This window comes from Myotis davidii, unplaced genomic scaffold, assembly GCF_000327345.1.
Source record: "Myotis davidii unplaced genomic scaffold, ASM32734v1 scaffold1593, whole genome shotgun sequence".
NCBI classification, from domain to species: Eukaryota; Metazoa; Chordata; class Mammalia; order Chiroptera; family Vespertilionidae; genus Myotis; species Myotis davidii.
The window spans coordinates 177,820-204,946 of NW_006284711.1; the positions used below are offsets into that span (position 1 = coordinate 177,820).

Sequence of the window (27,127 nt, forward strand, 5' to 3'; positions counted from 1 at the left end):
CAGAATGTTGTGAAGATTGAGATGATCCGCATAAAGCATTTATCATGTTTAAAACATGATAAATGCTCAATAAATGTTAACACCAAGCTTTACTGGTTGTCATTCTCAAATCTCATATCTGATCTTTAGCTCTGTGACTCTATTTGCAGGAAACAAGAATCTTCTTAATGCTCCTGAGAAGGACTTTTGACACACTGTTTGCATTAAGTTAGTGGTTATTTGCCCAAGTGTGTCATTTTCTCTCTCCAGGCAATCAGTGACTTTCAGAAAGAATTCCATAATCCTTTTAATTTTTTTTCGCCAAAGTTTATCCAAGTCAGTACATCCCTTTCCACCTGTATGCCATCCCAGTTCACCACAGTGAACATCTCACAATTGAACGACCACCACACACCAGGGACTACCAACACTTCACCCACCATTAGTGAGGGAGTCCTCCTCAGTGGTCAACCTCCTAGGACAGCTCACAGCACCAAATGTCCTAAATCAGGTTCCCTGAAACAGAGCCTAAAACAGGGATTCAGAACTTCATGATTGGTTAAGGGTATGCTCTTCAGGAAAAGTATTTGCGAGAGGGAATGAAACAGATCAAGAGGGCAAGAGTGGAGCACGGACATAGTCTCAAGGTCTAGCCTTAGCCTGATCCACACAGAGTGGCTTGGGAAACATAAACTACATTATAGGTTTCCCCCTGCTTTAGGCAAGTGAATCAACCTTTTGTACCTCCGTATCAGTCAGTCACTGGCTGGAGTTGGGGCGACAGATGAACTCCTGGATGCTGTAGCTCCCACCATCTGAGGACAAGTCTCCAGAATCTTTGGAGAAGGAAGAGCTGTGAGCACTTAGCAGCCTCAACTCTGGGCAGCTTAGTGGATAGGTGTGCCAGTTTGGCTAGAGGAATCTGGACAGGACACCAGTGTACAACACAAGTGCAATTTGCTGTTGATTGTTCGCTAGGCAGTCAGCAGAAGCAGGACTTCAGCAGTGCCCAAAAGCGCTTTCCCTTTCTCTAGCAAACAGACGCAAGTTAAACCTTTTTTCCATGTCATCTTCTTTTGCCCACAACTCCTACCCAGACCATGACCTTCCTGCTCCTAATTACTGTTTACTTACAAATCCAGCTGCAATGCAAGTTGAAATTCAATCTACATGTCATTATCCTGCGGGGGAATTAATATACATATTGCTTGGATCACAATTCTTTATTTTTTCTTTTTAAATATATTTTTATTGATTTCAGAGAGGAAGGGAGAGGGAAAGATAGAAACATCAATGATTAGAGAGAATCACCGATCGGCTGCCTTCTACACGCCCCACACTGGGGACCGAGCCCACAACCCGAGCATGTGCCTTTGACCAGAATTGAACCTGGGACCCTTTAGTCTGCAGGCCCACGCTCCATCCACTGAGCCAAACGAGCCAGGGCGGAACCATAATTCTAAGTGCATAGCTACCCTGTTGTGGGTAATAGAAAAGAAGAAGAAAAAAAAGTCCACTATTTGGCCTATCTTCTTTATTCCTCTAAAGTCCCGCTCTTCTCCCCTCAAGATGTGACTAACCAACACAGTTTCTACTGAATTGAAAAACTTAACTCCTCTTTATAATAGCTAATCTGATAACAGAATCAAAACAAAACCAAAAAAGTAGAGTGTGTTTCATGGAGAAGTTGTAGATTGAATAAGATAGTAAGGAACACATACCATTCGGCCTCTGAACCCAATTTTTCCAAAATATAAGAACCTAAAGTCAATTTTTCTTTCAAAGGGTCTAATACTTATGATGGGAACAAGGACTGGAGCCTTCTATTGGCCAGAACAATCATTTCTAGGGAAGGTTCATTGCTGAGGTACCAAAACGAGTATCATGCTGAAGAGTTCTCTTTCTTTACCTGTGCTCTTCCCTGAATAGATAAGCTGTCAAGGCAGAAATTACAAACAACACTTATTTCTACTGTATCCATGAGGCTTTCCCAGTGTCAATGATCTGACATTCAAATGAATAAGTGCTACTTGAAGGTTTTCCTTCACCCATCATATCCATGGGTTCTCTCTCTCTCTCTCTCTCTCTCTCTCTCTCTCTCTCTCTCTGTCTCTCTCTCTGTATCTCTCTCTTTTTACTGCCCTGGCCAGGAATCAAACCATGACCTCTTGGTTCATAGGTCAACGTTCAACCACTGAGCCACGCCGGCCGGGCACCATGGGTTCTCTTTTGTCTACGTTCTCAAGCATGAAGATGCTAACAAAAGCATTTCTCCTTGGGAAAAGCAAACAAATTATCTATTTCTTGTTCTCCAGTGTTCCTAAATTCTAACTGAAGGATTTCAGTTATGTATCTGGAGGTTTTATGGTTAAGCTGAAGTTGTTACTACATTCATCATAGAAGTAGGATTTCTCTTCAGGAAAACTTCTCTAAATTGAGTAAGAGCAGTGCTACAACAGAAACATCTATACACTTACGGTATTTATGGAATCTGTCCTCTCATGACTTCTCAGATGTTTGAAGAGGCTACAACTCCAAGTGAAACTCATTCCACATTCTTTACATTGAAAGGGTTTCTCACCAGTATGCATTCTCTGATGTTGATTAAGATGTGACTTCAGAGTGAAGCCTCTGCCACATGCATTACATTGATAGGATTTCATGTTAGAATAGGTTTTTTGACGTTGTTTTATGTGAGAACACTGGCCAACATTTTCTCTACATAGATCACATTTACAGGTTTTCTCTGCAGTATGAGTTCTGTAGTGCTGAATAAGGTCAGAACTGTAATTAAAGGCTTTGCTACATATATCACATTTATAAGGCTGCTCTTGTAACTCAATCTTCTTATCTTCAATCACTGTTAAATTCCAACTATATGCTTCCTCACAAACGCCATTTTTTTCTTTTTTCTGACCCATGTGGAGCACCTGATGTTCAATGAGGCTAACATACTGAAAAAAGATTTCTCCACATTCATGACACTGATGGGTTTTCTCTCTAGAATGAAGTCTTAGATGCCCAGCAAGGTGTGAACGCCTCCCAAAACCTTTCCCACACTCATTACATTTAAAGGGTCTCTCCCCACTGTGCACACTCTGATGCTGAACAAGATGGGACCTTACTCTAAATGCTTTCCCACATAAATGACAGGTATAGGGTTTTTCACCAGTGTGGACTCTCTGGTGCTGAGTTAGGTGCACACGTTGATTATAGCTTTTCCCACACTCATCACACCTAAATGGTTTCTCTCCAGTGTGTATTCGCTGGTGTTGAATAAGATGGGCACTCTGAATAAAGCTTTTTCCACATTCATTACATTTATGTGGTCTCTCTCCTGCGGAGGGTTTTTTGTGGACATAGGTGGCTTGATTGAAATTTATCCTCTTTGAAGAGGGTTGTCCTACTATCTCTTTCATGGGAATTCCCTGCTTTCTATCCAACTTGTCTTCTCCAAAATCTTGAACTTGAGAAACATTTTTTTGGATTCTTCCAGATAGTTCCATGTCTGCTTCTGAAAATTCTGAAATTTTCTTCTTAACATTCAATTTTGTATTCTTACTCCTTTTGTCATTGCCTGAAAAAATAAAGAGGAAATGCAAATGTCATCAGTTCTTTTATAGAAGGAACTTTCAAAAAAAAAAAGAAAATAACCAAATGAAAATATGATGTAATAGGAGTGAAAAAGGGTATACATATATGTACTTGATGCAATTTAGCTCTGGCCAGTGTGGCTCAGTTGGTTGGAGCCTCATCCCATGAATTGAAGGGTCACGGTTTGATTCAGGTCAGAGCACATACCCAGGCTGCAAGTTTGAACCAACTGATCTATCTTTCTTTCTTTCTTTCTTTCTTTTCTCTCTCTCTTTCTCTCAAATCAAAAATAAATAAATAAATTAAATAAATAAATTAGTAATATGTAGCAATAGCCATAGATGTTTTTGGCCTTTCATCCACTAATTCCACTTCTGGGCATCTATTATGAGAAAACAATCCTAAATACTGAAAAAGGCATAAGCACAGCTATCAAGACAAAAGTGAAAATTTTAGAAGTCCAACTGGGGAACAGTTGAATAAATTATGACATCTCCACACAACAGCAGATTATCAAAAATAACAAACAGGAAGGTCAAGCAACACTAGAAAATGTATATGTCTAATATTTGTGTCCTATGAGTACAACTATATAAAAATAGGCTATAAGCCAAGCCAGTGTGGCTCAGTGGTTGATGGTTGACCTATGAACCAGGAGGTCAGTTTGATTCCCAGCCAAGGGCACATGCCGGGAGTGCGGGCTCAATCCCCAGTGCAGGAAGCAGCCAATCAACGATTCTCTCTCATCGATGTTTCTATCTCTTCCTCTCCCTTCCTCTCTGAAATCAATAAAAAATATATTTAAAAATAAAAATAGGCTTATGAAAAAGAATAGAAGGAAATCCACTACACAGTAATAATGCTATTAGTTAGGATGGTGAAATTGTGTGATTTTTTTTCTCCCAGTTTTTTTCCTCCAAACTTCCTATTATTTTAAAATAAAATTAAGTAAAATAACTAAATTGGAAAAAGTTGGAAAAGTGGAAGAAGCAAGTAAGAGAGTCCAATTCCTCATTTACTAGACTAGAAAGTGAATAGATACTGTCTAACATTGATTAATAAGGCAATAGCAGGATTATTTAAAACTAGAAGCCAGGTGCACGAAATTTGTGCATGGGTACAGTCCTTAGACCTGACCGGCAATTGAAGCATGAGCCTCTGATATGGAAGGGCAGGTCCCAGCTGACCTATGGACCCTGGGCAGCACCTGGGCCCTTGGGCCCCTGTGTGCCCCCTCTGCCTGAGTCCCCATGCGGAGATGCGATGAGCATGGCTGGACGCCACGGGCTGGGTCGCCGCATTGGCCTCTGGGCCGCCCAGCAGCACTGCACAGAAGCCGGGCAGGCAGCGTGCTCTCTCCCAGTCTCGCAGACTGGCTCCTGCACGAATCCACGGGGAGCCCAAGCTGCCTCTGTGGTCCTGGCAGCTGTGGCCTGGCTCACCAGAAGAAGCTGTGCAGGTGTAGGGCGGGCTCCTCATGGGCACTCAGCACCTGAGCGCAGGGCCTTCCGCAGCGTGTGAGCCCTGGCGTCCTGGGGGAGGGTAGCAGGGGGAGTGAGAGCAAGCTTGGCAGACACCCTGCATTCTCACAACACCTCCATCCCCGCCACTTGCACCCCTAGGCATCCGGCGAGAGGTCACAGAGCATCGCCGACGCCCACCATGTTCCATGCTACCCCGTGGTGGTTGTACATGCCATAGCGAGTGGTTGAACTCCTGGTCAAATGACCGCCCAAGGGGACAATTTGAAAATTAGGCTTTTATTATATAGGACTAGTGACCTGGTGCATGGATTTGTGCACATTGAAAGGAAATTAATTAGAAGGTGGCTGGCAGGGCGGGACTGGGGCGAAACAGGAAGGACACATCGTGGAGCCAACCTCCCCTGGTCCTGCTCCAGCGGGCCGCACCTGGGGCAATGCCACGGCTCGAAGGGCATCTGCAGAGTGAGCGGGATCCCTCAGGCAGGTGCGGTCCCTTGGCCTGGCCTGTGGGGATCCGGCCGAAACCGGCTCTCCGACATCCCCTGAGGGGTCCCAGATTGCGAGAGGGCGTTTCCCGGGTGACAAACCCCAGAAATGGGCTCCCTCCTCTCTGGTTCTGGGGTGCGTCACCTGAGAACCATCACTGCCAAGTCATTGCAGCTTGACACCCCTGCATTGAGCATCTGCCTCCTCGTGGTCCGTGTGCGTTATACCTACCAGTCATACGGTCGCTTAGCCTTTTACATATACAGATATGGAATTACTGGAAGAAAATAGAGCTACAAGCAAGTACCTCTGGAGAAAGGGAAGTTGGGACAGAGGAGAGGGCATAGGGTTTTACCTACTGATTTGACAATTAAAGTATCCTATGTAATAAAAGGCTAATATGCAAATAGACCAAATGGTGGAACAACTGAACAACCAGTTGCTATGACATGCGCTGACCACCAGGGGGCTCACGCAGAACATGCGGGCGTCAGCAACAGGCAGCAGAGTGCAGAACATGGTGGGTGTTGGCCGCGGTGGGATGGTGGAGCAGGTAAGCAGAGGCACCAGACCAAGGTGGGGTGCAGTTGCTGTCATCGGGGCAAGCCTCTGGTGGTTACTGAAAATTCTTTGCTCCCACATGCTATGGTCCCGCCCAGCGCTTGCACCCGCTGCTGGTGCCTGGCACTGGTCCCGATCGCTTGGCATTGTCAGTGGGTGTGAACGGCAGCTGTCGGCCCCAATTGCCCCTGAGGGCTTCTCCACCTCCCCCTGCTCCTGAGAGATGATCGGGGCAGCAGATGCCGCTCACACCTGTAGATGGTGCCAACCACGCTCACACCTGCTGCTGGCGCCTGCTCCAATCGTTCCATGAACCGGGAGGGGGCGTGGAGGATGGGCTGAGACCCACCCTTGTGCCCACCACAGCCTTGCGGCCCACAGTTCCTTTCAAGGTGCACGAATTCGTGCACTGGGCCCCTAGTCTATATAATAAAAGCTCAGTGACCATTATGGCGGAACAATAAGAACGACCAGTCACCATGACATCACTGACCACCAGGGGGAAGATGCTCAACGTAGGAACTGCCCCCCGGTGGTCAGTGCGTTCCCATAGCTGGAGCGCGGCTCAACCAGAAGCCGGGCTCACGGCTGGCGAGAACAGTGGTGGTGCTCCCACCTCTGCGACAGTGCTAAGGAGCAGTGAGCCAAGAGGTAAGGAGCAAGCAGGCGGTCGGTTAGGAGCGAAGGGTTCCATATTGTGAGAGGACACAGGCCGGGCTGAGAGACTCCCCACACACACACACGAATTTTGTGCATCAGGCCTCTAGTAAATAATAGACTATAATCTTTGCTCCTTCCTACTACTCCCTTATCCACAACTCATCGGTTCTAAGCTAATAAAAACATTTTTCCCTCCATTTATTCTACAATATAAACTCTTCACACATACATCTTTGGGATTTCTCTCTGAAGTGGCGCTTCAGGTGCTCAATCAGATGAGAGTGCCGACCAAAGTTTTTCCCACATTCGGTACATCCGTAGGGTTTCTCTCCGCTGTGCACACTGTGATGCTGGACAAGGTGGGAACTCACACGAAAGGCTTTTCCGCACACCTGACATTTATAGGGTTTCTCACCAGTGTGGACTCGCTGATGTTGAGTCAGGTGCACACGCTGATTATAGCTTTTCCCACATTCACCACACTTAAATGGCTTTTCTCCAGTGTGGATTCGCCGATGTTGAATGAAGTTTGAGGCTTGAAGGAAAAATTTACCACAATCATTACATTTGTGACCTCTCTCAGCATTTGTGTTTTGCTTACAATTAATGTCTGTGATGGCACCAAGATCTCTTTTCTGGGAAGGGTTCTGCGTTGACTTCCCCACACTGGGGTTTACCTGCCACCCTTCTACCATGCTGCGAAGGTCATTAACTTCTCCAAATTCTTGACTTTGGGCAACACTTCTTTCAGTGATTCCTGATGTCATCCAGTGCGATTTGGCTTCATCAGAAATCTGCTTTACTATGAGTTCCATATTGTCATTCTTTGACTTGCAATCTGAAATAATGGAAGAAAAATGGAAAATTTAGATACTTCCTATAGTAGAAGAAATAAAATGACTAAGGGATATAGAATAATTATACAAATCCAACATGAGCACATGACCATGTAAACTGGTATAACATTTTTCAAAAGGAATCTGGCATTATCTATGTATTTCATCTAAAGTCTACCAGTGTGCTTGTTATATAGTGGTTCTTCTAAAAGAATTCATTCAAGCCCAGCTGGTGTGTCAATAGTTGAGCATCAACCTATGAACCAGGAGGTCATGGTTTGATTCCTGGTCAGAGCACATGCCCGGGTTGTGGGCTTGATCCCTAGTTGGGGCATGCAGGAGGCAACTGATCAATGATTCTCTCTCTTCATTGATGTTTCTGTCTCTCTCTTCCTCCCCCTTCCTCTCTGAAAGTAATTTAAATCCTCAAGTGAGGCTGGTCATGGTTTGATTCCTGGTCAGAGCACATGCCCGGGTTGTGGGCTTGATCCCTAGTTGGGGCATGCAGGAGGCAACTGATCAATGATTCTCTCTCTTCATTGATGTTTCTGCCTCTCTCTCCCTTTCTCTCTGACATAAATAAATATATTTTTTAAATAATAAATAAAAGAATTAATTCAAAAGAAGCTAATAGCTGTAAGCTCCAAAATGTTTGCCATAGTACTAAACTTTTTATAATTGCTCCAGGCAGCAAAATCAAATATTAGTTTCCAAGATCATAACATAGTTAGAAATACTGGCAAAATCTTATTTGGGATGCAAAATTCAAGATGAGATATGACAAAGAAACAACAAAAAAGAAGAAAAACAAATAAAATTTTTTAAAAAGTAAACATAAAAAAACAAATATCTTTAAAAAAAAAAAGTGGGTGGGGGGGATACAACATGTAAAATGTAGATGCCAACAGGGAAAACATCATAAAATAGGTACCAGTGATTTGAGAATTGTAACAGGGTGAACAACTAGCCACCCATGAGCTAGAAAGAAAAGAATGAATGCCATTGAGATATTGTAATAATAATTACTACCATACTTATTCGGCAAAGTCTGAGATGTTTTCACAAATGAGAATTATTCAGCTAAGAATTAGTCAATCTGTCAAGGAATAGAATACAATAATTACTACAAATCTGTTAAAATCCAAACCTGTTAGTTTTAAGCTTTCATTTTAAAGCAGATAGTATTTGCAAATATTATTCTCTAAGCACTTCAGTCATACCCTTATTATGAAGGAAATAATTAAAATAAGCTAAGGGGAGGAAAGGTTGATTTATTCTTTCACAGAAAATAAAATAAGCCACATTATAGCATTTAAAACACACCTGCTTTTATAAGATGCACTAGAAATATTCTTTGCAAGATAACAAAATTAATATGTCCTAATCCATGCAGACAAAATAAGTCTTACCCATGGAGGTAATACTCTCATAATTCTCCTTCCTGTCATCCCTATAGAGAGACTTCTGGGACTGGTCCAAATGTTCCCATTCCTCCAGGATAAAGGAAACAGCCACATCAGCCACATCTTCAATTTTCACCAACTTCTGAAACACGAGATCTTCACTAAATTCCCATTCCCTATGTTCCAATGTGGATGAGGGAAAGAACTGCAAGTATTAAGGAAAGAGATAGGAGGCGGGACTATGCTTCAAAGAGGATGGGGAGTATTGGGTAGAATGGAAAAGGGATTGAAGTATAAACCCAAGGTGGGCCCGGTCTCTAAAGAGACAGAACTCCTGATGAAGATTCAGGATTAAGGCAGCTACGTCTCCAAGAACAGAATGGGAATACACATGCAGACACAGGGACGCCAGCTCACCTGGGACCCAGCTGAGAGAAGTGAGGCTGTCAGCTCCTGGCTGTCTTCCAGGGGAAGGGAAGAAACTTTGAGAGCAGGAAGGGATGAGGGGGGAGAAAGAGAGGGGTTAGTGAGAATATCTTTGCCCAGCTCTGACTGCCACCATATTCCACTTTTGGTCAAGAATCTACAATGGTGCCTTGCCACATCAAGACCAAATTCTTCTGCGTGGCTCTTAAGATCTTCGACATTTCCAGCCTCTCCCACGCCGACCCTATCTTCACCCTTCCACCCGAAAACACTAGACTCCCTGCTTTGGTCAGGCTACTCCCTGCTGCTGACTTCAGACTGTGCCATTCTGCTCTGCCAAGACTGTACCCCATCATTTCAAAGGATAACCAACGTCTCGCAGCTTCAGATCTCAAGCACTTCCTAGAGCCCAGGGCTTCTCACGCTTTAATGAGCAAACAAATCGCCTGGGGTCTAAGCACAGAGCAGATTCTGGCTTAGTAGGTTTGAGCTCCACATTTTGCATTTCTAAGAAGCTTCCAAGTGATGTTGCTGCTGCTGCTCCTTGAACTACACTTTATGATTAGCAAGGCATTAGTCCACATGCTCTCCCTTCCAGGAATTACTATGGTTGGTTTATAGTCAATAGTTAGTATATATTATTAAGCCTACTCTGTGTGTTATAATAGGCAGATAAAACAGTCCTTGCCTTCTAAAACTTCAGTAACAGGGAGTATAGACGTGTAAGCCTTACTTACTTCCAGAATAGGGTCAATTACCAATTCTATACTTGAAGTTCACCATTAGGAATGCCAAGTAGAGAGTGGAAGGCGAAAGCTTCAGGAAAGCCTGTCCACAGGACGTAGGGGTGGAGTGGGGTGAGGGTAAGGGTGCTTTGCAGGTGGAGTGAATAACATGTGCAATGCCGGAGGGTCTGATATCCAAATGCTGGTGACAATTTGACCCTCTGCTGTCATCTCTGCTTGTTTTTTTTAAAATATATGTTATTGATTTTTTACAGAGGAAGGGAGAGGGATAGAGGGTTAGAAACATCGATGAGAGAGAAACATCGATCAGCTGCCTCCTGCACGTCCCCTACTGGGGATGTGCCCGCAACCAAGGTACATGCCCTTGACCAGAATCGAACCCGGGACCCTTCAGTCCGCAGGCCAATGCTCTATCCACTGAGCCAAACCGGTTAGGGCGCCTCTGCTTATTTTTGTCAAGATTCATGGTGCAGCCGAAACCGGTTTGGCTCAGTGGATATATTTAAAAAAAAAAAAGATTCATGGTGCATCCAGATCTCAATTTATGTGAACCCCACCTTAAACAAATAACCTGAGAGTTTAGACCTTGCTAGGGTTTCCTCAGTCCTGGAGATGTCTGTGTATATGTAGCTTGCTTGTCTCTGAGGACTATAAAGTAATGAGCAATGACACAAAAAGGAGGTAATGATTATTGATGAAAGACAAAAACAGAGTCTGAAACCAGGAGTGTGGCTAAAGAGTCAAAAGAGGAGACTTGAAATAAAGGGATGAATGTAGTCTATACTTGAACAGTAATTGTGAGTAGACTACAGACTACATTCCAATTATAACTGGAATTATTATAGTAATTCAATTCTAAACAATTCCACTTATTTTTTGAAGTTCCTGCGAAACCCATTGCTTCTTTAACTTTTAAGTAAATCATTTTGCCTCTCTCAAGCCCAAATTAGTCCCAGCCTTCAGTGCTATCAAAGGCATAAGGAATGCAGCCTCCCCCAGTGTATAAAAAAAAATTAAAAACACAGTACTTTTGTTGGAATAAAGAAAGGGCTAGGGTCTGGCTAACAGGGCAGAGAAGAGAAGCAGCCTAGGAACAGAAGAAAAGAGTAGCATGATGTGATGAGATTCTGCAAGTAGTGGGAAGATGACATGATTTAAGGAGGACAGGATTCTGTCCTTGGGAGGGCCTGGTGGTTAAAGCAAAGGCAGGATAGCTCAGAATGGGGTAAAAGTGTAGAATCAGAGGGTCAAAATATGAGCTCTGTCACTTAATAGCTTTGTGACCTTGAACAAATTACTTAACCTTTTTAGGCCTTAGCTTCTTAATTTCTAACATGAGGATAACAGCAGTGCCTACTCATTCCACTGAGCACTAGGCCTATTACACAATTTTCGGTTTCCCGTTGAACAGTTTTAACTATTTTTAAAGACTGTAATTATATGACTTTTATTCCTTTAGAGATCTTCTGAAGAACAGAAAGAAAATTCATTTTATGTTTTAAAAAATGTAATAAAACTCATTCTATCTTATAATTTCTATAATGGATCCACTGGACCCTTTTATAAATTTAGAAAACATTTTGGGATCTGACTAATCTTATTTTTCCTGTATCATGAAACATTTTTCTATTTCATCATCCCAGGAATGATTTCATTCTTACTAATCACTATTCATTAATTACTTCCAATGAGAGCATAGAAAACTAAAATAATAAGAAATGAGAGAATAAAGAAAATATTTAGGATCACGCAAAAGAGAAAAACATCATTAGTCACTATTCCCAAAGTATTAAATACATTACATAGAGTTTTGCAACATCTTCCAGAAGGTGTAAGACTGTTGACATCTACTTCTAACTTCCATTGAGCATAGTTGAGAATTTGGAAGTTTTTATTTTCTACCCATATTGGCAAGGAGAAAAAGACATTTCACTATTATTAGATGAATGAGATGATGAATTGTGACAGAGAACAGTGTGCTCTCTAATAATAATGATAAAACTGAAAATATAAGGGAAATCTTAGAATGAGTCTACAAATGATATCCTAGATGAACTTTCTCAAACTCAAGAATCAATAATAAACAATACATTTTTAATTTCATAAAAGGAATATGACCCATCTTATCCAGTGAGTCATTCAACAGGAAGGATTTCATCATGCAATATTTTGCAACAAGATTCTGGACTATCCCATTTTGTTAAAAAGACAGTTTTTGATTTTGCTAAACAGACAGTACTGTGTGACAGTACTCTTTTGTTTTTTCATGATGTTTTATCAAAATGCACTTGATACAAAGAAGTGTAATTCTTATTAAATCTTCTTTAAAAATTATTATCATCACTCAGTCAATGTGGCTCAGTGTTTGAGCAATGACCTATGAACCAGGAAGCCATGATTTTATTTCCAGTCAGGGCACTTATCTGGGTTGTTGGCTTGATCCCCAGTGGAGGGCATGCAAGAGATTGATGATTCTCTCTCATCATTGATGTTTCTATCTTTCTCCCCCTCTCCCTTCCTCTCTGAAATCAATAAAAATATATTTTTAAAATTGTTTTTATCCTTTGATTCTTCTATTATTATGCATAAAATTACTTAAATATAAAAAAGATAAAGGATCCATTGGCCCCAGATGGTAAGTGAAGATTATTTTTCCTGGTACATTGAAGGTTAAATGAACTCCTACAAGTAAAGCTTAGAACAGGTCCTGACACATAGTAAACTATGTGTCATAATAGCTGCTGCTGCTGTGCTTTTATTATTATTACCACAGTGAAAGGAAATCTGGAAAAGATTAGAGACATAGGACATGTCAAGTGAAAGGCCTGACCACTAAGGGGAACCTAGAAGAAAGCCTGGGGTCAAACAGGAAATACAAGTTCACAATTTCCAATCCACAATTCTGAAATCCCAAAGCTCTACATACCAAAGGTGGTCTTTTTTTTCATGAAGTTAGGCATTGAACTAATTTGACAACAAAACCTAACCAGAACATATATGAAGCTAATCAAAGCTTTTATTTAATCCACTGTTGTATATATACATACATTTCACTGCTGAAATATGAATGTGTGTGATTATGGGGTACCATGTCAAATCCTGTTGGTAGGGTAATATGTGATATGTAAATCACATTATCTTACTAAATCTGAAAAATTCTGAATTCTAAAATATATTTGATGGCAAGAGTTTCTGGTTAGAGATTACGACTTGTGGACATATATCATCATAAATAAGATAAGCTGTTCACTTTTTTTCTTTGATATATCTAATACAGGTTAATAAGGGAAGGAAAGAAAGAGAAAACAAATGCTCTAAAGGTCATGGTGAAGCACTGTTTGAAATAAGAATGAAAGCAAAATTCAAAATAAAGAATTTAAAAAAATGAAAGCAATTAGGAATTAGAAACTTTTTTTTTTACTTAGGCATTAAGATAACAAAATCTATGAAGTAGACTTATAAATCTCTTAACAGTACCTATAAAGTTCTCATCATCTGCATTATAGCTTTTGAATAGAACTGTGGTACAGTTCCTAGCCATCTTATAAGCTGGCCTGTCTTTTTTTAAAATATATTTTTATTGATTTCTGAGAGGAAGGCAGATGAAGAGATAGAAACAGCAATGATGAGAGAGAATCATCAATCGGCGGTCTCCTGCAGCCCCACATTGGGGATCAAGCCCACGACCTGGCATGTGCCCCAACTGGGAATCAATCCATGACCTACTGGTTCATTAGTCAATGCTCAACTACTGAGCCATGCCAGCTGAGCAACCTGAACTCTCTTAATACCAGGAACTCAATTCCAAGTCCCCATACCATGCCAACCTCCAAATCCTATTGATTGTAGAAGCTCCCTAGCCTGAAGTCTCTCTCTTATAGACACTGCTTACCCACATGGCCAGGGCGCCCGCTCTCTGGCCACATCTGTTCCACCAAATCATAGATCCTCACCATTTTCCTCCAGATGAGGCTTCTGTGGCTCTTGTTCAGGCTGGGGGTCCAGAGACAGAAGCTGGTGATGGAGAGACTCCTGCATAGCTCCTGATGGCACCATCTTCTGAGAAAGGACTTCTGGACATGCCACAATCTAACAACCACAACCACACCAATCAGTACCTTAATGAGAAGGCTATTAAAGAATCCAGTAAATTCACATTATTCTTTCATTTGTTCATATACTAAATATTTAATGTGCTAGGTCTATAATGAGTCAGGCACTGATTATACATGGTTGATATCTAGTTGAAGAAGACCTCCATTAAACACTTCAACACATAAGTAAGTACTAGTACATAATTACAGACTATGTTATATGTTAGAAAGGAGAAGAAAGTACCATGAGACAGATCAGATGAGATCTACTTTATTTTTTAAGATGTGTTTTTATTGATTGGAGAGAGGAAGGGAGAGGGAGAAGAGATAGAAACATTGATGACTTGGCTGCCTCCTGCACGACCCCTACTGGGGATTGAGCCCACAACCAGGGCATGTGCCCTGACAGAGAATCAAACCGGTGAGCTCTTGGTCCAGGGGCTGACACTCAACCAGTGAGCCACACCAGCTGGGCATGAGATCTACTTTAGATTGGGTAGCCATCAAAGGCTTTTCTGAGGAAGTGTCACTTAAGTAAACACTTAAAGGATGAAAGAAGCCAGCCAGGAGAAAGGTAAGAAGTGTTGCAAGCAGGGAGAACAATATAAACAAAGACTCTCAGGCAGAAAGAGGGTATCTTAGGAAGGCCAATGTGGGTCAAGTTTAGTAAAGAGAGAGAGAGGTGAGAAAGGAGTTTGGAAAGGTCAATTATAGGACTCAGGAAGTGACACGTGGTTCTCCCGCAGGCCAACACCAAGACTTAAGCTAGTTCATGTCCAGTGTGCAACAGACCTCAATCTTTCTGTTCTTGACTCTTGCTCAACCTTAGGGTACACACAATTACTCTGCCATAACCAGTCTCCAGAATCTGTCTCAGCAGCAACTTAGCAGGTAATAAGATCCTGCATTGAGATAGAATCACCATCTCCTTTCTCCCTCCCTTATGGTTTCTAACACTTTTGATTTTAACCCTCCTAGTACTGGCAAAATGTGACACAAGAGTTACATTAAGAGGCAGTTGCAAACAGTTGTGGCAAATATTCTGTGTGAAAGTTTGTGTCCTGATTGACCCACTCAGAACAGAGTTAAGATGATGCCAAGTACGTCAAAGGGCACCGTGGGCAACAAAGAACCAAAACAGCCCTTGATGTCCAGAAACTCGGGCAGAGAAACTGAAAAGGAGAAGGATAAGGCCTGGGAAAGGTCTGCAGAGACAAGAACTGCCTGGAGATAAAGTTGAGGAAAAATGTCAGGGATACAGGAGACAGACAGAGAGAAAGGCAAACAAAGTATGCTGTGGAGGCCTGTGGGAAATACCCTATCTGGGCCTCAATTCCTGACTACCACTAAGGAATATTTTTCTCTGTATCCCTTCAAAGATGGGCTGCATATCACACTGAAAGAGGCAAATGTGCAATATATGCTGTAAATCCTGTATTAAAAAATGCTTTTTGTTTTAAATTACACTTTTGAATATTTATTACTAAAAAGATAGAACATAGTTTGTCCATTTATGTCCTAAATTAGCTTTTTTTTAAAATATATTTTTATTGATTTCAGAGAGGAAGGGAAAGGGAGAGATAGAAACATCAACGATGAGAGAGAGTCAGATAGGCTACCTCCTGCATGCCCCACATTAGGAATCATGCCCACAACCCTGGCATGTGCCCTGACCAGGAATCAACCACTGAGGCACACCAGCCGGGCCCAAATTAGGTTTTAAAAAGAATTAACTAGATGTCAACAGGAACCTTTATGCCCTGAAAGAAGCAATAGAAAGATTCAAACATCCCCATCTGTACAACTATCATTCAGGAGAGCTACAGGGTCTGGCTTCAGGTCAACAGTGGCTCTCTCTGCGGCCCATTTGCCTCATGGAGTGAGCTAAGCCAGTTAAAGACCCTGAGGATATTCTGGGATGTTGAAGTACCCCTTACCCAGAGGTAAAGAATAATGAGTTGGTACCTTACAATGAAGTGCCATGGCTCTGGAAAATGAGGGAAATTCTCTAAGTAGTTTCAACCTCTGGTAGACCTATAATCTTTTGTTTCTTTGCTATAAAAAGAGAATTAAAGTTTAAGAGAATGTGAGTCTAGCAACCAGAGGAAGGTAGAAGGTCAGATTATAAATGAGTTAGAAAGTACAAGTTGTTAACAACATAAAGATATTGATTCTCCCTAGATTAATATATTATTTCGTGCAATCCCAACAAAAATACCAACAGGAATTGGGGGAGGGGGGTACTAAAAACTAAATAAATAATTCTAAAGATCATAAGGAAAATGAGAAAATATTAAAACATAATTTGGGAGAAGGAAGGGTAGCCCCTATCATATACCAAAGCATTTCATAGAGCTCAAATAATTAAAATACTAACACATGAACACACAGTGACATCAGTAAAATAAAATAAAGAGACCACAAAAGGACTCAAATACATGCAGAAATTTGGTATGTAATATAGAGGTATTTTAATCAGAAAGAGAGAAGGTGGATTACAAGTTGCTGGGGCAACCTGGTAGATATCTGGGGAAAAATAAAGTTGTAACCATACCAAACACCCTAAACCAAAATGAATTCCAGATGTAAAAGTGTAAAAAATTTAAAAATCTAAAGAAAAATTTAAGACAAAACTATGAGAAAAATTTCTTATAATATTGTAGTTGAGAAGGCCTTTCTAAGTATAGCACAAAACCCTAAAACAACGTAAAAGATCTAAGCTGATTGCATTAAAATTAAAACACCCTGCAAAGCAAAAATCTCCATAAGCAAAGACAAACAACAATGTGGAAAAGTAACACTTGCAATTCAATGACAGATACAGTCCTTACTTTTCCTAACAGGTAAATAATACAAACAGATAATTTACAATAAAAGGGCATATGCATAGCCCTTTAAAATATGCACTGTGGTCAAACTAACCCATTAGAGAAATGCATTAAAATTGCACAGAACTGGAATATGTATCTTTCATATTGGCAATAATCAAAAAAGTTGGATAACATTGGGTTATCAGACTGTAGGAAAAAAATGTCTCTCATACATTGCTGTTGAGAATATAAATTAGTATAATCTCTATGTAGGGCAATCTATCAATAGCTGTCAAAATTACAAATGCATATGGCTTCTGAGCCAACAAATGGACTTAGAATTCATTCTGTAATTAATGATGTATGTAAAGATATTCATGCAGCAAAGTTGCTTGTAGTAAAAATTCAGAAACAATCTAAAGGAACAACTTAAATGGCCCTCAATAGTCCAATTATGGTATATCCATACAATGGAATATAACACAGTTTCAGAGTGAGGTCGCTCTATTGCACTGACATGAAACAAACCATGCCATAAGAAAAAAGCAAGAGGCAGAAATACACAATGATTTTAAAACATCTGAGTTTTAAATATGTCATATACATGTATGTTCATATATTTAGAATATAGTATACCTCCGTAAGAATATGCATGTATCATGTAAATGGTTGCCTCTGGTGAGGAGAATTAGGCATCTGAGGAACTAGGGGTGGGATGGAAACTTCCTTTTATTGCAACCTTAAGTGCCTTTTGAATTTTGTATCGTGTCACTCAAAAAATATAGTAATTTTAAAACTAAATTAAATCGTAGATTGTCTTCTCCAGGTTAGCACACTGGATACTGCTTCTCTTTGCTGGAGTGGCAGGAAATCTCCACAGTGTACCTAATCCCAGGAGAACAAAAGAATATAAATGAAGCACCAGAGTGCTAAGGATCTCACCCCTGCTCAGCAGCTCAACTCTCTTCCTGCCCTTCCTCATTGCTCTACTGTCTCCTCTTCCACTCACCTGTTGTCTGCGTTCCTCCAGTTCCCTCTGTATATTTTCTACCACAGCCACCGCCTCTTCTCCATTTTCCGGGTGATGTTCTCTCACCCAGGTCTGGAACTCTTCAGGAAGGATGGTCAGGAACTGCTCCAGCACCAGCAGCTCCAGGATCTGCTCCTTGGTGTGCAGCTCAGGCCTCAGCCACTCACAGCAGAGCACCCGGAGCTGGCTGAGTGCCTCCCGGGGGCCTGATGCCTCATGGTACTGGAAGTGCTTGAAGCGCTGGTAAAAAGTCTCAAACACTGGCGGCCTGTACTCCTGCATCCAGGTGCAGTCTTCCTCTTCCACCTTCACTATTAGAAGGTCTTCTTGCTCTTGTGAAGTCTCAGCTGGAGGGTCCAAGTCTATGACTTCCCCAGATTCTGTCATTATCATTCCAAGCTCAGAAGGATGTCTCTCCCCGTTAGCTGTTTTACACTGATCAAATATGTTTTCCTCTTTAGGATCTTCTGGAGGACACGTTCATTATTATGCAACCTACTGCTATATTGGAAATTATTATTAGCAAAGAGGTGACACAGAGGTCATTTATACTAAAGAGGACCATTCAACAGAGTAATTCATTTAAAATATGGGCAATTCAGCTTAACGTATTTCCAACATTTAAAAAAATGTAAATGAGAGCCATAAAAAATCTGACATCAGGCCCAACCAACATAATTTTACTGGTGAAGAATATTAACAGGACAAGACTTACTAACTAGTCCAGTCGCAGTCGCTCCTTCTCTCTATCTTTAAGTCAAACTTAAGTCAGAACAGGGGTCAAAAACATTACAATGATTAAAACTGGTCCTGTCTTTCAAGCCAGAAGGGCCTGACAGACCAATGGCAGACTTCATTGGTCCCGAAGAGAAACAGGATAATAAGGGCAGATTTGGACCTGGATTTCTCGGAATCGACCCTGACCCCGTACACACGGGAGACCGGCCCGGTCAAGGTTAGGAATAGGGGCCCCCGTCTGGATACAATGCCCATTCCCTTTCCTCAAGACTCCAGCCTCGGGGAGCTCTCCTGGACGACCGAGCTCCCGCAATCAAGGCTGGAGAGATGGGTGTCTTTTCACAAACGGAGAGAAAACCGAAGGCGACACTTCGCACCACTTCTTCGCCGGAAGTAAGCAAGTCCAAGCTTTCTCTGTCCAACGGGCTTGAGCCATAAATCCAACCCCCGAGAGCACTTCCGAGTCCGCTCTAGGAAACCCGGAGGTCCTCGCCTCGCAGCGGGTGGAAAGTGCCCGCCGCTCGCCCCACCCCAGAGGGGCTGTGGGCCAATCGGTGGGGAAATGGGGCGGTGGCCCAGGAGCCAGTCACGCCCACGGAACCTCAGGAGCCGTGAAGAAAACCGCCACGCTCTTTCCCCATCCAACCCCAAAGCAATTTATTTTTTAAAAATGTTTTTATTGATTTCAGAGAAGAAGGGAGAGAGAGAGAGAGAGACATCAATGATGAGAGTATCACTCATCGGCTGCCTCCTGCACACCCCAACTGGGGATCGAGTCCGCAACCCGAGCATGTGCCCCCGACTGGAATCAACCGGGACCTTCCAATCTGCAGTCCAAAGCTCTATCCACTGAGCAAAACCAGCCAGGGCAACCCCAAAGCAATTTAAACAGCTCCGGCTCCTCCTCTTTCCTTGGAGTGCAGGCAGGGGGCGGGGTCGTAGGTGTCGGGAGCCGTTGCTAAGGCGACAGGTGCTAGGATCTGATTTGCCACGGAACCTGCGCTCCCCAACTCTCAACGCCCTGCGCCCCAATTCGGAGTAGGGTCCGTACCTTTCTGCAAGTCCACAACTGTCACTTCTCTTTAATTTTGAGCCCTTTGGTTTCTTCACATGAATCTCACCACTCCCCGCACCCCGTTTCCAGACACACCCACCTCTTTACCATCTCAGCTCTCTCTGGGCTAAAATCTCCAACGTTAAACTCGCGAGTCCCGGGAGCCGGCGGCTACCAGGACTACATCTCCCAGGAAGCGCCGCGTGGAACGTGCCCGCTAACCAATAGGGCCGCGGCTCTCTTTTCAGCCTCGGTTTCGCGGGCCTATCAGAGTGCGGGAGAGCAGGGACGCATTTGCTCCAACGCCCTGGGCTAGAAGGCGGTGTTCGGTGAAGTCCGTTGCCTTCTATCGTGGAGAGAGTGGATGCCGAAACCACGCATCGTTGCAAAGTAGGGAAATCATCTATGCTGGACTTCTTTAATCAAGGGGATCCCATCCTTAATAATTTCTCATTTTTGTATACGTTTACAAAGCTGTTTGACAGGCAAGACAAGAGGCTTATCACCACTCTTACATATCGCCAAAATGAGGCTCACCTACACCACTCATCAGAAAGCACAGATCCTTGGATCTACTGAAGAGTTATTTTTTAGTGTATGGGATGAATTTTTCACCAATCAGGGATGAGGTTTGGAGACTGACTTGCTAGCTCTGTGGTCTATCTTATGGGAATGAAAGAAATTCAGAAAAATCCGATACTATTTCGAGAGAGTCTTTTAGTAGGAGAGGCTCAAATTGACGAGGGGGCGGGGGGAGGCTGTATTTTTTTTACAAATATATTTTTATCGATTTCAGAGAGGAAGGGAGAGGTAGAGAGAGAGAAACATCAATGATACACGCCCCACACTGGGGATCTAGCCCGCAACCTGGGCATGTGCCCCAAACAGGAATCCAACCGAAACCTCTGGTTCAAGGGTCGATGCTCAGCCACTGAGCCATGCCAGCCTGACAGAACATGAATTTCATAAAGATTTTTTTATGAATTATTAAGTAGTAGTTGCCCATGTTTTCTTTTGTTCCCCCAAATTTCTATATTAATCTAGTAAACAAATATTTATTAAACACTTATTTTGTTGCCAGTCACTGTGCTAGACACAGGGAACATTGCAGTCATGCTCCCCCTTCATGGAAGGACAGACAGTAAACAAGAATTAACAACACTGCCCTGGCCGGTATAGCTCAGTTTGTTGTAGCATCATTCCATGCACCCCAAGGTCACAGGTTCATTGCCCAGTCAAGGCAACTGTGTAGGTTGTGGGTTTGATCCCAGGTTGGGGTGCATATGGAAGCTAACCAATGGATGTTTCTCTCTCTTCCTCTCTAAAAAAACAAAAATCAATAAAAACATATCTTTAGGTGAGGATTTTTTAAAAAGAATCAGTTACAATGTGGTCAGTGCTATGAAAATTCAAAATGTGATGTGCTGGGTGAGGTGGGTAGGAATGGATGATCAGGGAAGTCCTCTCTAAGCAGGTGATATTTGAACTGAGATGTGAAGCATGAACATAAGTCAGAATTTTCTTTTTTTCATTTTACAGATTTTCATTTCTAATAAAGATTAAATAAATATTAATCTTGAATATCACACATAACAAAAAGCTCTTTGGGGGTCCTGAGACTAAAAAGTGAGAAAACCACTGTGGTTTATCCCAAGCCATGATTGATCCATTTCTTGTTCTGACCTCATAAGGCGCCACTGGGATGGAATTGCAAACCATTCCTGTATAAGGTCTTGGCTGGGCTGAGATTTTAGTCTGTTAGATCCCAGGAAGCTGATTGGTAGTGACCTGTTGGACATGGACTAATTGGCTTATTTTCTCGTTTTTTTCTCCTCCTCTTCCTCCTCTTTCTCTCCCTCCTCCCACAGATCCACTTCAGTGAGAACAGATATCAAAGAATATTTTTTATTTTTTAAGTCACTAAGTGTGATGATTTTGCAGCCATCTCTGCCAATGAGGAGTGCCATATTGGCAACTACCTCATACTCAACATCATTGGCAAGGGATGCTTTGGAGAGGTGAGGCGGGCTAGACACGTCACCAGCGCAGAGATGGCTGTGAAAGTTGTCAATGGCAGAGTTTCTCTGATGTTCTCCAAGAGATTCATTCTCTTAAGGAACTAGATCATCTTAATATCACCAAGATGTTTGAAGTCATTACCACCGAGGACCAGGTATATCTCTTCATGGAACATGGCAGTGAAGGAACATTATTCGACTACTTAGAGAACTGTGGCCCCATGATGGAAAAGGAAGGCCAAGCTCTGTTCCGACCATTACTATCAGTCGTCCATTACTGTCACCAGAGACACATCATACATGAGGATCTAAAGCCAGAGAACATACTTCTAGATGATGAGATGAATGTTAAATTAGCAGACTTTGGCTTCAGTAGGGTAATTATGGAAGAAACTGACTACCTTCTATGGCACTACACCCTATATGGCTCCAGAGTTGTTCGGGTTCGAACTCTACAAGGACCTGAAGATGGATGTCTGAAACATGGGGGTAGTGCTCTACAGGATGGTGACAGGAGAACTTCCATTTGTGGTAAAGAATTTTGACGGAAAAAAAAAAAGAATTTTGACGAATTTATTGAGTACATCTTGAATGGGTGCTTCTTTATACACCATACTTTCTGTCTCTACAATGCCAAAAACTGTTATGAAAATTAATAACCCTCACTCCAGCCAAAGACCAAGCCTGGAAAATATCATGAAAAACTGCTGGGTCAACATTGGGCAGTTAGAGGAACTGAGACAAGACATAGAGCCACCCTGGGGTGACATAGCCCCCCAGGTAGTCCAAATAATGAAGACCATGGACTATGAGAAGCACGGATATGGGAATTACTCACAAGAAAAACATATAACAATATCATGGGCACGTACCTCACCTTAGATAGCATGAAAACCAAGATTTGTGGCCTCAAGATCAGGGTAAGGCCCTGCCCCTCCTCTGACCCCCAACATCAGTCTTTCCCCAACCCAGGGGTTTTAGGCATCAGGGCAGAAAGCAGAGATCTGGGACTCCATCACTCAGCCTAGAATCAACTGTGCCCAGTCCTCCAGGCAACCTGGAAGGGAGCACCACCCCTCCCCTAGGCTGCGTGGGAGAAAGGATGACCTTTCACCCAGCCAGTGTGGATGCAAGCCCCACACCTCCCTTACCCAGCCTAGAATAAAGGACTGCCATCCTGGGCCCAGTCCTCCAGCGTGATCCCAGGAGACTGTGAGCAACTTGAGGACAAGGACTGTTTTGCATCTATGGTGTCGAGCACGATGTTTTGTCATGTAAGAAGATCTTCTACAAACCTTTCTTGTGTAAACAAATACCACATGGGTGAATGTTTTTTACAATTCATTGTACAGTTGGATCTTTAACTTTTCCTAAAACAAGACTTTAAAAATTTATTCACAGACAGGGTATTAAAGAATGACATTCAAGTTTTAAAAGAAGAGTATCGCTTAGTTCTGCAACCCGAAGGACTATAATCTGCGCAAAGCAGACTATACAAGAATAGCGTCCCTGGAAGGGGCGGGCGGCAAAACACCAAGATTCATCCCAGTCCTCCAGGGCGCCTAGAGAGATCCCGGAAATGCCCGGGAGGGTGTCTACCGCAGGGAGTCGGTGACGCACTTCCGGCCCGAGTTACTAGTTTCTGTTGATTTTTTTTCTGTCACGGGACGGGCCGGTCCTAAGTGGCAAAGCCGGCGGTGGGAGGACTCCTGCAGGGGGCCGGGTGGATTGCGCCTCAACTTAAGGAAGGACGATGAGTGCCGTGGGTTTTTTCAGGGTTTGCTCTCTTCTCACCTGAAGGCAAAACTCCGGGAAAGTCAGCGCGTGCTGAAGAAAGATGAGTTCGAGCTTGGTCGCAAGTGAAGGCAGTGACGCCGAGGCGGGGGCCCGGTTGGTGGCCGCAGGGCCGAGCGTCGCCGCGCCGCCCCTGCGAGATGGACTTCTGATAGTGAAAGTGGAGGAAGACTCACCGGGAGTTCGGGAGCCCGACCCGCCTGTGGACTGTCTGGATCCCGAAACTTGTCGACAGTATTTTAGGCGGTTCCGTTATCAGGAGGCGGCCGGACCCGAAGAGGCGCTGAACCGGCTCAGGGAACTCTGTCGTCGGTGGCTGAGGCCCGAGGTGCACTCGAAGGAGCAGATCCTGGAGCTGCTGGTGCTGGAGCAGTTCCTGACCGCCCTGCCCCCGGAGCTGCGGGACCGCGTGCGGAGGCGCGACCCCCCGAGCGGCGACCAGGCTGCCGCCACGGTGCGGGCTCTTCGGAGAACGCGTGGCGGAGCCTCGCTCCCGGTGAGGAGTGCGCTGGTGGTGGGAGTGTGGGGAAGGGAGGTGTATGAGTTTCAGAAGGTTTTTTCTTCTTCCTTATGACATTTTGTGTGAACTTTAGAATGTGCATAAAACTCCTTCCTTTCCGTAGGAAACAGTGACGAATCCACTCAGGAAATGATCCTAGAGTTGGAGATCGCTCAGCACAACACCTACTCGAGAGTATTGTTTACTCATTGTGAGACACCCTTTTGTGTAACTAGATTGTTGGGGCAAGAAAGATGTCAGGATGCTAGAAGAGCAATGCCCCACCACTTTGAATGTGGGGTTCCCTTTTTACTTTTTAACGGTTTGGCGACTCCCTCCTCCCACAGCTGATAATAGTACTCCAGAGAGGAGAGAGAGGCTGGAAGTAGAGTTAATTACTGATCACACTTACGTGATGAAGCCTCCATAAAAGTTCCAATTGCATGGGGTTCCGGGAGATTCCAGATTGTAAGTGCATCCACTGAGTGGGAGAGCAATCCACGCCAAGCTCCATGGGGACAAGCTTCCGAGCATGGGACCTTCCCAGACCTTGCCCTATGCATCTCCTCTATCTTGTGGTTTCTGAGTTATAACCTTTTATAATAAGCTGGTAATCTAGTAAGTAAATTGTTTTCCTGAGTTCTGAAGCTGCTCTGGGAAATTGATTTTGAACCCAAGGAGAGGGTCAAGGGAACCTCTGATCTAAAGCTGGTTGGTCAGAAACCGGATGTGGGCTTACAGTTAGCATCTGAAGTTGGGAAGGGGGCAGTCTTGTAGGACTGTTCCCTTAACCTGTGGGATCTGAACCCATCTCCAGGTACATGGTGTCAGAATTGAGTTAAACTGTAGGATACAGCTGGCTGGTGTTGGAGAATTGTTTGGCGTGTAGAAACACACACATCTGGTGTTAGAAGGGAAATAGTTTGTAATGAAGTATTAAGAGGAGACACACAGGAGTGTGGTTTTCCTTTACACAGAGATGGAGGAGAGGCTGGCGAGGGGGGAAAGTGTGAAATGTCCTATACTCAAGTCCTGGAGACAGGAGGCACTGCATGCTACACAGAACCTCATGGGAAAGACACCACGTGGTAGTCAGGAGGCAGATGACAGGAGCTAGGGAGAAGTTAGGCCAGAGTCTAAATTGGGGTTTCGGAGGGAAAAGAAGAGCATGGCAGGGTAAACAATAGGATGGCTTAGTTTAAATCTTCCAGTCAGCTGTAAATTATGCAGTGGTTCCTAGTTGCCTGGTACCTGACCTTGGGATGATTAAGGCAGGGGCTCATCTTGCCTCCTTGGGTGTGCAGGCCACATAAAGAAGATAGGGCTCTAGATTAACTAGTCTCAGCTGAACCTTTGCTCTCTAAGAATTGGCTGACACTCAGAGGGGAAGTCTCCCAGCCAGAAAGTTTTTTTTGTGTGTGTGTGTGCTTTTTAAAATATATTTTATTGATTTTTCACAGAGAGGAGGAGGGGAGAGAGACAGAGAGTCAGAAACATCAATGAGAGAGAAACAACCCAGGTACATGCCCTTGACCGGAATCGAACCTGGGACCCTTCAGTCCGCAGACCGACGCTCTATCCACTGAGCCAAACCGGTTTCGGCCAGATTTTTTTATTAACATGACAAAACATAGTAGAAAATTAAAATAAAAAATTCCTTCCCTCACATTGAGTGTGAGATTTTTGGAGTCAGTTGGTGAGTCATCATTGGAACCTAGACAATCTCTCTGCACCAGTTTTAGAACCTTCCCTCTCTAAGAACTGTGGCTTTACCTTCTGTACATAGTCAACTTACATTAAGATAAGCTTTTCAAAAGATCATCTTGTTGGGTAATCATCTTATTGTGCGATGGTCAAGGAAGGGAAAGGAAATTTTATTAAGTACCTGCTGTTGATGAGGTACCTTCATCTTCTTAAGACAGATATTTATATCCATTTCACACATGAGGAAACAGAGCCAGCATTGGAATTTAGGACTCTGGTCTGGTTATCTATACATTTTTAATCTATATCAGATTTCCATTTTGATAAATCATAGTGATGTAACTCAAATGATTATTTTGCTCTTACCCCAAGTTAGTGTAGACAGTCCACAGAATGGCTTTTTGGGACTGCAAGAGAACGGCAGCTTCTGTTTTTGGTCATTTGAAACTACCCAGTCAGTACAATATTCACTGGTAGAGGCTCAACAGAAGTGTTTGTTACTTCATTCTCGGTGCTTCCTCCTCAGTACTGGCTGACTGAGTCTACCCTTATCCTGAGACTAGTGGTAAGGCTATCCTGGGACAGCAGGTGCTGATGGGAGGTCTCTTTTTGTTTCAGGGATTGGTGAAAGTCAAGGATGTACCTGTAACCAGGGAAGAGTGGGAGCATCTGGACCCAGTTCAGAGGGACTTCTACAGGGAGGGCATGCTGAAGGATTATGGGAACACATTCCTACCAAGTAAGTGCTATGACTTTGCTTGTTTCTAGCTGTGTGTTATTTGTGAAGGGTTTGCTTCAGTTTGATCCCTGAGCCAGTCTGCCACGCAGAGAAATAGGTTGAGAGTCCTAGGTTCTCTTTTGTGACCTTAAGTAAGACCTTTCTGTTCTGTTTTGTTAGGTGACAGATTCAGCTTCTTGTTTTAATTCATTTTCAATAAAATACATACAGAAAAGTATAATGGACACCTGTGTATCTACCACCCAGGTTTATCAGATTTTAATATCAGCCATATTGGTTTCACATTTTTTAAAAATATATTTTATTGATTTTTTACAGAGAGGAAGGGAGAGGGATAGAAACATCGATGAGAGAGAAACACCGATCAGCTGCCTCCTACACACCTCCTACTGGGGATGTGCCCGCAACCAAGGTACATGCCCTTGACAGGAATCGAACCTGGGACCTTTCAGTCCGCAGGCTGACGCTCTAT

The 27,127-nt window shown here is 43.2% G+C and overlaps 2 protein-coding genes across 5 annotated transcripts in view; one reads left to right on the forward strand and one right to left on the reverse strand.

Moving 5' to 3' along the window:
* Positions 1 to 2,122: 2,122 nt before the first annotated feature.
* On the reverse strand, positions 2,123 to 19,292 carry ZKSCAN5 (zinc finger with KRAB and SCAN domains 5). 4 transcript variants are annotated; one of them, XM_006755008.2, is made up of 7 exons: positions 18,825 to 19,292; positions 18,089 to 18,607; positions 14,129 to 14,264; positions 9,421 to 9,485; positions 9,010 to 9,145; positions 6,994 to 7,602; positions 2,123 to 3,556 (listed from the first exon to the last, which is right to left on the reverse strand). In XM_006755008.2, exons 2-7 carry the CDS (start codon positions 18,500 to 18,502, stop codon positions 2,445 to 2,447), a joined length of 2,472 nt encoding a protein of 823 aa, XP_006755071.1. In that variant the 5' UTR covers positions 18,503 to 18,607; positions 18,825 to 19,292; the 3' UTR covers positions 2,123 to 2,444. The 4 variants fall into 4 exon arrangements, with proteins under 4 accessions (XP_006755071.1, XP_006755073.1, XP_015412843.1 ...); XM_006755010.2 differs by lacking the exon at positions 18,825 to 19,292 and having other exon boundaries at positions 9,010 to 9,142; positions 18,089 to 18,795; XM_015557357.1 differs by lacking the exon at positions 18,825 to 19,292 and having other exon boundaries at positions 18,089 to 18,795.
* A 4,277-nt stretch (positions 19,293 to 23,569) lies between these two features.
* ZNF394 (zinc finger protein 394) overlaps positions 23,570 to 27,127 on the forward strand; it is a 29,539-nt gene continuing 25,981 nt past the window's right edge. Inside the window, exons 1-2 of the mRNA XM_015557389.1 lie at positions 23,570 to 24,209; positions 26,535 to 26,655. Coding sequence (XP_015412875.1) covers positions 23,757 to 24,209; positions 26,535 to 26,655 — 574 coding nt within the window. The 5' untranslated portion in view covers positions 23,570 to 23,756. The remainder of the gene's footprint in view (positions 24,210 to 26,534; positions 26,656 to 27,127) is intronic.